Source organism: Poecilia formosa, unplaced genomic scaffold (assembly GCF_000485575.1).
Source record: "Poecilia formosa unplaced genomic scaffold, Poecilia_formosa-5.1.2 Scaffold350, whole genome shotgun sequence".
Classification (NCBI taxonomy): Eukaryota; Metazoa; Chordata; class Actinopteri; order Cyprinodontiformes; family Poeciliidae; genus Poecilia; species Poecilia formosa.
Genome location: NW_006800289.1, coordinates 537,136 through 550,118, shown reverse-complemented (window position 1 = coordinate 550,118; position 12,983 = coordinate 537,136). Strand labels below are relative to the sequence as shown.

The following is a 12,983-nucleotide window of genomic DNA, read 5'->3' as shown; positions in this document are numbered from 1 at the left end:
TGTCGAATGGAAAACATTTAATTCATTTGGTATTTTCCCAGGAGTATTTTAGCCAACGTTTAGACAGTAATAAATCGTGATGTTCACAACAGAACAATTTAAAAATTCATACACAAGTTTTGGTTGTTCAGAGAGAGAAATCTCATTTTCTCTAAAAGGAATTCAGCAGCAAAACTTAGGCAGGTAGTTCTGTCTGTGAATCTGGAAAACCTTGAATAGGCAAAACAAAAACGATGCAGGATATCAGCACATGGCTTTTATTTTAACTATCAAGTATAGCAATAGAAGAGCAATAGTTTATCTGACTTGTAGCCACAGAATTTGTCCCATCACGCACTGATGATACGATCATGAACTCCTGAATATGCTGGAGTCGGCCATGCGGGTACCATGCACCCAACAGTCATCCCAAACCGGCTCTGCAGCAGAACGACGATTCCAAACACACCAGAAAATCCAGAATGGTTGAAAATGAAAAAAGATCAGAGACGTTGCAATGATCCGGTCACAATGTGGACCTCAGTTTGGCTGAAATGCTGTAGTGGGATCTTAAGGAAACAGAAACAAATGTAGCGATGCAGTGAAGAATCATAAGGATAAAACTGTTTAAAGCTCTCGCCGCTACGGATGGTTCTCCGAGCAGGTAATTAATAGGATGTGTTAGTTTCTCTCATGAGTTTAAGAAACGGTTCGAACCGAAATGCTGCCCTCTGGTGCTGAACATGAGATTTACTTATCAAGTTTTGAACGTAAACCGAAACTTCTTGTACATTTAATTATTTAATTATCACGCGTTAAATTATTCCAAAAGGGTTTTACACATACGCACAACACAAGTACTACCAAACATATTTGTGTTTTTATATAGTCCACTGTAAATTTTGCTTTTCTCGTTTAATATTTTAAAACTGTTTAGTGAAACCAAAATGTTATGTCTTTATTTATTTGTTTCGGTTTTTCACTTTCATTTTATGCTGGTTTTCTTTTTCTTTTTCTTTTTTTTTTAACAATCCCTTTCACAAGCAAATGACGATCTGGATGATTTTACCTTAAAATGCTTAGTACTAAAAAAAAAGGGATGATCATTACACCGCATTTTTGACAATAAGTTATATTTAAAAAGTATTTATTTTGCAATATGGACAAAGCACATTTGTTATTTTTTTATCTAGTCAATCTTAAAATGTCATTCATGAAAAAATGTTGATAAATAAATAAATAAACTGACTAATTAATTAATTACAAATAAATTTGTGTTTATCCTACTCTGACCCTCTAAATGTAATCGATTTTGAAGGTGTGTAAAATCTGTCCTCATGACTGAATTGAACTTATTTGAAGGATCGTATTTCAAGGATTGATCAGCAAAGTCGCCAAATCAGTCTGTTTGTGGATTAATAAAGTTAAGTCTAAATATAATATAATTATGGGCTGATTTTAAATGACACATCAAGAACCTAACACATTTTCTAGTCCATTGTCCACTACAGATTAGGAGGATTTGTGTGATTAATATTGGACGTTGTATGCATTATTATCCTTCCTAAAACTCCTATATGTGACGGACGGTAGAGGGCGCTGGTAGATCCGCTCACAAACTACGTTAAGGTATTATATTTTCGATAGAGTCATATTCGTAATTCCTCCTCTTTCTCTTTCCGCTGCTGCAACACAGACGTACATTCTGAATTTCGCGAACGGTTAACATTTATTTTTTTAAGCTAGTTATTGACACTTTGTGACGTTGGCCCTTTAAGGGAACTGAGCGCCGCCTTCCACTGAGCATGCGCGCAGAGGGTGAGCAACATCCCCAGTGAAAAACAACAACAATCAGAACAGCGGGGCTGGAAACGGAGATGGCCCCGTGAAAACGCAGTACTTATTCTTATTTCATTGAAACAATTCAGTCCCGTTGCTGCTATTTTACCAGAAACTTTATATGTCGACTGTGTCGAGCCCATGAACCTGGCCAGTCTGAGCGGGGATGCTGGCGGAAGCCAGCTTCTCTTCGCCAACTTTAACCAGGACAACACGTAAGGCTGGGCCGGGGAGCGAGTCCGGGGATGCAGCGGCCTGTGGGAGCTTTCAGGCTAGCGGACGTTAGCTCAGTTTGTAGTTGCCAAGGCTGGGTGACATGTGTTTATGTGAAACATTCAGGACGGGGTTTCTCACTGTAAAATTGAAAGCAGCAGCCAGGTTGTTAAGGAAAACATCCATATAGGATTTTAATTCACTGGAGACTAGCTTAGCTTGTTAGCTAACGTGATGCTGTAATATCGGGGCTAACTTTAGCCACAATACATCGAAGTTAGCCTCCACAGGGATTACTAGGGTGTCTAGATTAAGGCTACAGATGTTATTCTCTACCCGAAAACTAACGTACGTAAAGTTATAATTATGTGGCGTGTTTCAGTCGCTCTGATGATGAATGACCAACATTTTCAGGAGCTGTTAGATCTAGTCTTGAAACCCGAAAATGCTCACGGCATTTGCATTCGTTCATATTAGGAAATGGGAGAACTGTCAGCGGAGGGTTGTTCGGCTGAATTAGCAGCGGACACGCACGGGTGATATTGCAAAACCGCCTCAGTCGGGTGACAAATGTCGCAGTGTGACAACTAACTCAGGCGTATCCAGTGACACGGAGACAGTGGAGCTCCATGCAGCCTCTGTGCGCCGCTGATGCAACGCTCGGTCACTTACTGCTGTCTGTCCTTCTCCCGCTGTTCCTGCAGGTCCTTGGCTGTTGGCACCAAATCAGGATACAAGTTTTTCTCCTTGTCCTCTGTGGACAAATTGGAGCAGATATATGAATGTAGTAAGTATTGTGAGAACTCTATTCTTTCTTCTCCCCCCTGCCCCCTCCAGGCAGTATGTCCCAGCAGGTCATCACTCATCCTACTGCTGCTCAGTCACATGTTTGAGTAGTTGTATGTAATGCAGTTTGTCTAGACATAATTGAATCACCTACCCATTAGTAGTTTTTTTATTTTAATTAAAATATTAAATATCTTGTAAATCTATGCTTTAACATCAGGTATTTCCCTTCTTATTAGATTTAAATTGCATTATATTCATATATTCATTCCTTTTATGTTTAGCAAAAGTATTTCCACCTTTTTACATCACAACCAAAACGTCCACTGAATTTTTCAGAGTTTAGGTGATAAACCAACATAGTGTAGAAACGTCACACTCGATTTTACTTTATTCCTACTACAAAATAAATATTTTTAAATATCTTGTGCGTAAGCCCCATTCACTCTGACGCCACTAAATAAAGTCCAGTTCATCTAAACGCTAACTCTGAAGAAGCAGTTTTCCCACACTAAGGGTTGTTCTCGTTTCCATTGCCACGCGACGGAGCTGACGCTGTGCGGTGTAAAGCACTTTGAAATGCCTTGCTGCTGAAATGTGCTATACAAATAAAATTTGATTGATTGATTGATGTTTTGTCTTTGCGTCCGTCTCCGCAGCCGACACAGAGGACGTGTGCATCGTGGAGCGCCTGTTCTCCAGCAGCCTGGTGGCCATCGTGAGTCTGAAGGCGCCCAGGAAGCTCAAAGTCTGTCACTTCAAGAAGGGAACTGAGATCTGCAACTACTCTTATTCAAACACCATACTGGCTGTGAAACTGAACAGACAGGTAGGGGGAAATAAAAAATAACAATACGGTTAGTTTAGTTTTGTTTTTGGGGGGTGTGTGAGGGGGTTTGTCGGATCTTGTTGACGCCGCAGTTGTCTCCCCCGCAGAGGCTGATTGTGTGTCTGGAAGAGTCGCTTTACATTCACAACATCAGAGACATGAAAGTGCTGCACACTATCCGAGAGACTCCGCCCAACCCGTCAGGTCGGTTCGCACAAGCTGGATTCAAAACTCATCGATTCAGTTTGCGGTGGAGCGAAAATGGATCGGTTCTCCTCCATTAGAAGTTTACGAGAATCTGTTGGAACCAGGAAGTGACGTGTAATTTAGGTTGCTGCTAAAAAGCCACTTTTGGAGTTAGGGACACAAACAGATGAATACATTATCTTCAGATTGCTAAAGGGACTTCTCTACCCTCTGATCCACTGTCAGAATCTTCCCCCACAATGTTTTTCTTTATTAAACTTTTTCCTTTCACTAAACTTTCTATTGACGTACTTGCATGCAGAACTCTGCAAACTGTCCACGTCAGGCCATAACACTGAAGTAACATCTCTGAATTGATTTCTTTATTATTATTATTACTATTATTATTATTATTATTGCTCTTAAGAAATATTCAAGTTTTAGTGAAACTGAATGTTGGATATTTTAAAGCGTTTTTGGTCCAGGTTTTTGTTCAAATATCTTAGTAAATTTGAAATGAGACTAAATTAACTCAGAAGTAACTTTTCAGGAAAATAATAGGAGCTTGTCTATAGTCAATAATTCCTTAATATTGATGAAAAACTACTAGTTATTTGTAAATTAATCTGCCAGTGCAACAAGACATTTCCCACTCATTATATCAAGACGTAGCCCTAGAAATTAAACCAAAACTACTCGGTAAGATTTTCTGTTTTTGCAGGTTTAGATTTAAACTTAAAACCTGCTTCCGGTTTTTCCGTAGTTCATTGTATTTACTTATTTTTTCTGCTTCTCTGCAGGACTGTGTGCTCTCTCCATCAGCAACGATAACTGTTACCTGGCGTATCCGGGCAGCGCCACGATAGGGGAGGTCCAGGTGTTTGACACGGTCAACCTGGTAGGGGGAACCGACCCGGCTCGGGCAGTTTGTTTTATTATGGCTGAAATATTTACACACACTTCTTATCTGTAACGCTGGCAAGCCTAGACGGCATCCGTTTGGTTCGGGTCTCTTTTTTTTTGGTCAGCCTAAAGTAAACACAGGCGTGTTTTGTTTTCCTCAGAGGGCGGCCAACATGATTCCGGCTCACGACAGCCCCTTAGCGGCGTTGGCGTTCGACGCCAGCGGCACCAAGCTGGCCACGGCTTCAGAGAAGGTAATTTGTCTGACGCGTCGGGGTGGACAGACGGACAGAGGGAGGCCTTGTGTGTTCGCTTCCTTCTTATCTCAGCCTGCGCCTCGTGCGTTTCACTTCCCCGTCAGGGCACGGTCATCCGCGTCTTCTCCATCCCAGAGGGACAGAAGCTGTTTGAGTTCCGGCGAGGCGTCAAGAGGTTAGAGCACGACTGAGACGCCCGAGCGTCCTGCTGGTTGGGAAGTGAAAGAGGAGTCGAGCCCAGGCTGTGTTTCTGCGTCTGCGCACGTTTCCATTTGCTGAATGTGTGTGTTTTGTGCTTTGTCGCTCTCAGGTGCGTGAGCATCTGTTCGCTGGCGTTCAGCATGGAAGGCCTGTATCTTTCTGCCTCGAGCAACACAGAGACGGTCCACATTTTCAAATTAGAGACGCAGAAAGAGAAGTATGTGTAAGTGCCCTTTTTTCTCTCTCTTTTCTCTCTTTTTTTTTCACCATTCAGTTAATTTTACAGCCACACACGTCAGAAAGATGATTAGTAGTCTTTATTATTTTTTATTTTTCTACAGGTAGAATCTTAAACCTGTCATGTGCATCTCTTCCCATTCCCCCTCAGTGAACTCTTTGGTGGTCTTTACTAAATTTGCACATGTGGAAACTCGTGTTTATCCTCATTCTTTCCAAAACTAAGTCCAGCTCAGTCACAATGAATGGAAAGCATCTCCAAACATCAATTTTCAAATTGTCTCGCCTCGTTTTACTTTGACTAGTCTTTTCCCGCACATAAGGATGTTTTGATCGTTGAAGCTCTGGTTTGTATGTTTTGGGCCGTCGTGCTGCTGAACGATGACTTTTTGCCTCAGTTCCAAGTTTTTTGCAGTGTCTGACACGAAACGTGATGCTGTCAAGTAAAATAAAAAAGAAAATCACAGATAACATAAAATCCTTATCGATTATAGCAAAAAAAATTCAAATAAACATTTTTGCAACAAACTGTAAACATACCTCGTGTTCTCTGTTTTGTTTTTTTGTTCCCCCTCCAGGCCGGCTGAGGAGCCGACGACATGGGGGGGTTACTTGGGGAAGGTGCTGATGGCGTCCACCACCTACCTGCCTTCACAGGTCACAGAAATGTTCACCCAGGGACGAGCTTTCGCCACCGTACGCCTGCCCTTCTGCGGACACAAAAACATCTGCGCCTTAGCCGTGTGAGCACAAACGAAAGTTTCATCTTCGGCCTCTTTTAGCTGCTTTGACATCAAATCTGATCGGTTGCTATAATTTTTGAAAAAAAAAAAAAAAAGCGTCTGTAAAAGTTGACTGACTTCCTTTTCTGATCCGCCTGATAGTGTAAGAGCTGAAATGCAAACGAGCAGGGAAATGACCCAACTAGTGTGTGTGTGTGTGTGTGTGTGTGTGAGAGAGCTGCAGCAGAATGCTCAGCGGGTTTCTGACGAGTCTCCGTTTTCTAAACCAGGATTCAGAAGATTCCCAGGCTGCTGGTGGCAGCGGCTGACGGATATTTATACCTGTACAACTTGGACCCCCAGGAGGGGGGGGAATGCACGCTCATGAAGCAGCACAGGTGAAACAGAAAGGCTGTCACCTCCAGCAGACTGTCAGAGTTTTGTTTTCTGTTTAGTTTTTTTAAACATTTTTCTGTTTCTTGTTCAGGCTTGACAGCAGTGCTGAACCTCCCAATGAGATCCTGGAGCAGGGCTCACATGATCGCCCTCTTGTGGCCCAAACCTACAGTGCCGCTGTCAGTAAAGGTAATTTAGAAATCTGCAAAACAGAATCAACAAACATCCCTTTAACTCTATGAAACTACAAATTTAAAGCATTTTTTTGCATTGAAAGACAGAAAATCATTCAGCCTTAATCATATGAGTTGAGCCGTCACAGCTGTGCTTCTTGTACTTTTATGCTTGAAGCACAAATGCGCACACAAAAAGTTTTGGTAATCTATATAACGTTTTTCACACTGTGAGATTTAGAAAAATCCCACCTTTTTCTAGAACATGTGTTCATTTATTTTCCACTGCTTTTCCTACAGTTCAAATGATTCGTCACGATTAATCGATTTATTGGAATGATCGTTAACTAATTTAGTAATTGATTCATCGCTAACTGGAGCATAGAGAATCAAAAAAGGCCACTTGTTGAAATATTAACACAATCAGAGCAGCAATTAACTCAAAACTTTACTAAAAAAAATTACATTTTGCATTCGAGATGAAAAAAAAACTGTAAATTTGTTCTACCTTATTAAGCACGCCTTGCTATTTAATTATTAATCTGCTAATCCAATAAATAATCAACAGATCAGTCCTCTGCTGTATTGTTTCTGTTAAAAGTTGATCATTTTTACCAAAAATGATCAAATGATCACTAAATGAATGCTGCGTTGTTGCATTTTAGATATTTTCCTATGTAAAAAAATGAATTGAATTATTCATTTGCATCTCTTAATGTATTTCTAATATTGTATTAAAAACGCCTTAAATAAAAAAATACTTCCAAATCCGCTGAATTAAAAAAAACTAAATAGAAAAAAGAATTCTTATCTGATTGCACAGGGTAACTTCAAAATGTGCAACGCTGTTTGTCTCACTTGTCCCGATTGCGTCCGATTCCCTCGTCTCCTAGGTTACTGCGAAGAGCAGGGCGCGGTGGGAGGGGCGGGGCTGGAGGAGGACCTGAACGACCTGCGCCTGGAGGAGGAGAACGAGCAGCCGCCGCTCATCCTGGAAACCGACTGACCCCGACAGAACCCCAAAACCCCCCTCCCGACGTTCAGAGGCCTCCTCTGGTGCTGCTGTGAAAACACCAGACACGACGAGGGGCAGGGACGGGATCAAAGGCTGGGGGAGGCGTTCAAGGACCTGCCTTTCAGTCTGTCTGTCTGTGCGTTGTTCTGTCCACATACCAATCAGTTTACTGTCCTGCTCCCCCTCCCCCCCGCCCTCTCTCCACCATGCCTCCGTCCCCTTTAGTTTGCCTGTGCGGGTCAGAATGTGGAGCTTTTTGCATGTACATGTGCCAATTGCTACGAAGCAGAGCAAAGACAAACCATGCTTCATTGTGAAAATGAGCCCCCCACCCTGTGAGCGTGGTCAAACAGAAAGAGTTAAAAGAAAAAAAAACACAATGTAGCCGTGTCTCATTTGGTGGACACGTATATTAATGCACTGTGTACAATGAAAGTGATTGTGTAAGTGCCTCTCTGTTCTTTTTCTGTTTTTATTTCTGTTTGGAAGAGGAGGACATTTCTAAAAATCCATCGTCAGCAGGCCGACGTTTCCTTATCGTCTGGCGCGGCGTCCGTCGGGTTTACCAATTTTTTTTTTTCTTAAAAAGGAAGATTTGGAAACTTCCAACTTGAGACGTTTGTGTGCTTAGCTGAGACTTAACGTGTGTGTGTGTGTGTGTGTGTGTGTGTGTGTGTGTGTGTTTGTTGGGCATGTACAATAGCAAAACATCTACCCTCTTTCCATCATCCAAGCTTCTTCTCTTCTGCACACATCGGTTGATTCCTCTTTTCTTTGTTTTTTTTAAATGACTGATGATATTGATGGTTTTATAAACGAGAAAAAAAACCTTCTTAGCTAATCAAACCCAATGATGTGTCGTGCGTATGCGAACATGCATGGTGTCGTTGACGTGCTACTGTGCCCATCCATCGCAGACATACGAGCGGAGAAAGACAGAACGGACTCTCCTCCTTCTCCTTCATCCTAATCTGTATATCTATACCTTACTAGATGTGGTCAGATTATACCGCCCTCTCCTCCCCCAGTCGCCCCTCGCTGGGGAGGGAGGGGCGAAAGTGGATGTTTGACCATAAGATGGGAAACGGTGGACTGAAACTTTGATCTGAAGGTCGGGCTGAGCCTCGTCATCCGGTCCAGGATGCTGCATGATTCCCAGTTTAATCCTTTAGCGGTCCCACCCCGCTCTGCCAAGGATTAGCCCCGGGATTATGGAGCAGCAGACATTTTCTAATGATTTTGTACAAAATGTAAGACGTTCATCTGAAGGTAAAATGAAAATAAAATTATGTATTGATGTATACGAGACGTTGCGTTTCTCTTTCATATAAATTCAAAACTAAAGGTTTCAGAGCTTCAACTCCATTTTACTGCTGCAAAATTAAAAGAAACTTCTGAAACGTTCAGACAGGTACATACTAAAGTTAAGGGCTGAAACAATTAATCGGATTACTTGTGATTAATCGGTTGTTGAAAATATCAAATAATTTAGCAGTTGATTGTTGTGGCTTTTTTTTTTTTTTGAAGACAAAATGTAATTTGTTGAAAGAGCAACAGAGCAAATCAAAACTATGTATTGCATTTTAAGGTAAAAAAAAAAAAAGTTCAGTCTGACAGAAAAGTAAGTTGAGTTTTTGACATGTTGCTAAAAGTTATTTTTATTTTTTAGCTACAGATGCACCCTTTGCTACAAGTGATCAATTGTTCACTGAAGGAATAAAATGTTTATTTTCTTGTTTAAAGGGAACTCAATATTTTGCATTGAAAATAGAAATATAGTCTAAAAATGTTTATGCTAGTAAAAAAAACTTTATAAAAAAGTGTTTAACTGAAAATTGTGTAGAATCAAGTTTTTTAAATCCGATTAATCGCTTGATTACTCAAGCACTTGAATAATCGCTTGATTGATTGATTGATTACTCAAATAATTATTAGATGAAGCCCTTCTACAGTTAAGTCTAAAACTACTTGTACTACATATTAGGCAGAGTCTTTCCAAACTCAAAGACTTGAAGCTCATCACAAAAAAAAACAACAAAAAAAACGGTGACATGCAAAAAGTTGCTGTCATTTTTTCCCCCTCTTTTTTTTCTTTTGTTCTTCTTTTTTGTTAAATTGTAAACAAAAACTGTTAAATTTGCTCATACTTTGATCTCACTGCCAGACAAGCTAATTGGTTGAATGAAACAAATTTAAAATCTTAACCTTCAAGGTGTGCTCATTATGTCGTCCTCAGTCGTAGCCAGATTTCTAATGAAGTGAAGAGGGTTCGGCTTTAACTGGTTCGACTGCAGCTGAGAGAGACCGAGAGGAACAGCAGCGCTGCATGCCAGAGGAACAAAACCTCATGCATGTTGACAAAGTCACACGTATTGTTCTCAGGGTAGGTTAAAATAGCATGACTCAAATTATTTTGGTAATAAACATCAGCCTGAAATTGACACAATGGTCTTTATATTTGCTTTTTTTATTGTGTTATCTTGTAGAAACTGCAATTTACTGAATATCACAATTCAACATATATATATATATATATACTGCTCAAAAAATAAAGGGAACACTCAAATAACACATCCTAGATCTGAATGAATGAAATATTCTCATTGAATACTTTGTTCTGTTCAAAGTTGAATGTGCTGACAACAAAATCACACAAAAATCATCAATGGAAATCAAATTTATTAACCAATGGAGGCCTGGATTTGGAGCCACACACAAAATTAAAGTGAAATGTTCCCTTTATTTTTTTGAGCAGTATATATATATATATATATTAGGGGACCTTTTCTATTTGTTTCAATACGTCTCATTTGCGTGAATTACAGTAAGAAATCGCAACAGCTTCATAAATAATACATAATTTCTCAAATTAATTTTGTACTCGTAACTCGTCTTTAATTCACACACTTCCATTCTTCTGAAGTTGACCTCAAAGTCACAGATCACTCATTTTCTTTTGTGAGAATTTGAGGAAAATACATTTCTAGGAAACTTAAAAGCAATGTTTTCCTGAACAATGTACATTTTTCATGTTATCTTAGACCCGGTTGGTAGCTGCATTTCCACGTTTAATGTCTCCACTATTGTGATGGGATGTATTGTGGACATCCCATCAGATTCAGTTTTGAACTCTGACCTTTCCAAAACCTCTAACATTTTTTTTCCCCCCTTAATTTGAATGTTGAAATTTAGGTTCAGTCGGCCCAGATCATGATTCTGCCTCCACTGTTTGTTCATCGGTGCTCTGTTGGAGACACTCAGTGTCGTATTTAAAGTCGTGGGAGATTCCACCCCGACTCCTGGAAGTTTTCTTTCAAAGAAAACATTTCTTTTCTTGTAATCCTCTTATCTGGTCCAGATGTTCGTAGAAAACGAAGCATCCACGTCAGGAATTCCTACAGTTCTTCCTGCGTTGCCATCAGGTTCCCGGACCGGTTTCATTCCTGTCTTGTCATCTGTTCCAGAGGAACATGACATGTTTTGTGAAGTACCTGTTGTCCTGTATCATCTCCATTATTTATGACTCTCCTCATTGTGCTGCTGCATAAAACACAATGTGACTTTTTTTTTTTGGCTCTTGTTCTGACTGAAGTGTTGACACGATGTATAATTAACGAAGCACAGGTCGAACCAGAAACTTAGATCAACACTCAGGAAAGATGAAACAAGTTTTATTTGAGTGTGCAAGATGATTGCCAGCGAGAGATCTACTTCAGATTTGAGTGGATTTTTTTTGGATTCCTCTCCTGACTGATACGTTTGTACAAAGCAGTCATTTTGATCTTGTGTAACCTCTGCCAGCGAGGATTTCACAGGATGAAAACGAGCAAACGTCACCAAATTCATGCGTCCATATCAGCAAAAGACACAAAACAAAAAATAAAATATTAGATAAAAAGTGTAACATTGATGGTGAAATATGCTGGTGTGAAACTGTCTAGCTAAATGCTCCCACTGAGAAATAGCTGGAAGAAACTCAAATTTTTGTTGTTGTTGTATTTTTAAATAGAAATCAAATTTTGAAAAAGCTGCAATTTACAACAAAAAAAGCACAATTTAACTTCTAAGATGACATCAGAAATAGTCAATAAAGGATATCCAATCAAAATACAAACAAGAATGTGGAAAGAAGAAATATTCACTGCAACTCCATGACATGTTTTAACACAGTCGTTGGTTTTCACGTCACAGCATACGGGGAAACATTTTGAAATGAAAACTCAAAGTTCCGACCTTTTTATTTAAAATCACAAAAACTTCCCATTATGCAGAATTATCCTACTAAGCTGGGACATACAGCTGAACGTAAGGCAAACACACTGTATTATTATTTCAGCCTTCCCTGTATGCATATGTTCTGCCACGGAGCCTCGGTCTGCAGTGTAAATATGCACGTTATGTTGCATCGGCTGAGTAAACAGATGTGTGCAAAATGTCGAAGCCGGATCATTCTTCTCCTGCGAGAGCAACAGCGATATATATTTCCTATTGCATTTTTTTTTAACCTGAATTCAGAATGACTTGGCAAGAAGTGTGAATTGTACCCGAACCTGTGTGTGTCGTTTTCATAGATATCATTCTGAGGTTTTTATTTTTTTACTTTACAGTGGAGATACTGATACTTCACTGGGAACGATAGTTTTAAACATACAAACACATGAAAAAAGGGGCTTACGCTTTTGCATCATTTGCAGTTAAAATACTGAATAAAAACACTTGTTTTCTTTTGCTGCCTGAAGTTAAATCAGATCAAACTTTTCTTGTTTTAATTCAGCTAGAATCAGTAAAATTATTTCTATGTACTAAATATAACAATAATGAAAGAGTATTTTTTAAAAACCACAAGTTTACATGAAGAACTAGAAACTTCCTGAAGAAATTTAACCGGGGCCTGCCAAAGTGTGCCCATCGGTCTGGACCCAGCGTTCTGATGCTAAAAGTTAGCATTAATGGTAAAGAAAGCTGCAATGTAGTCAATAACCGGAGTCAGAAGCATGTGGACTAACTAAACTGTACCTGTACAGCTTAGCTCAGTATATTAAAATTAATGCATAAGCTAAAATTATCCAAAATGCTAATGTTAGCATGAAGACTATCAGTAGCATGTGGGACATCACTAGCATGTTCTCTATCATTGACTTACTCCATTCAGTTTACTAAACATGGCAAATAAGTAAGAAAATTAACTAATAGGTTATTTTAGGTAAAAGGCTAATGCTAATGCACTGCCTTGCTGCACAAGGCAGT

The 12,983-nt window shown here is 39.8% G+C and overlaps 1 protein-coding gene and 1 long non-coding RNA gene across 3 annotated transcripts; one reads left to right on the top strand and one right to left on the bottom strand.

Moving 5' to 3' along the window:
• The first annotated feature begins 1,788 nt into the window (after positions 1 to 1,788).
• Positions 1,789 to 9,042, top strand: wipi2 (WD repeat domain, phosphoinositide interacting 2). Of its 2 annotated transcripts, none has more exons than XM_007574370.2 (12): positions 1,789 to 2,033; positions 2,736 to 2,818; positions 3,477 to 3,646; positions 3,754 to 3,850; positions 4,633 to 4,730; positions 4,897 to 4,989; positions 5,097 to 5,167; positions 5,303 to 5,410; positions 6,009 to 6,173; positions 6,443 to 6,550; positions 6,640 to 6,737; positions 7,615 to 9,042. In XM_007574370.2, exons 1-12 carry the CDS (start codon positions 1,960 to 1,962, stop codon positions 7,725 to 7,727), a joined length of 1,278 nt encoding a protein of 425 aa, XP_007574432.1. In that variant the 5' UTR covers positions 1,789 to 1,959; the 3' UTR covers positions 7,728 to 9,042. The 2 variants fall into 2 exon arrangements, with proteins under 2 accessions (XP_007574432.1, XP_007574431.1); XM_007574369.2 differs by having other exon boundaries at positions 1,790 to 2,033; positions 5,303 to 5,416.
• LOC107833244 (uncharacterized) lies at positions 5,493 to 6,057 on the bottom strand. The gene is made up of 2 exons (XR_001658963.1): positions 5,971 to 6,057; positions 5,493 to 5,866 (listed from the first exon to the last, which is right to left on the bottom strand). It is a non-coding gene; the product is annotated as an uncharacterized LOC107833244 (long non-coding RNA).
• Positions 9,043 to 12,983: the final 3,941 nt, after the last annotated feature.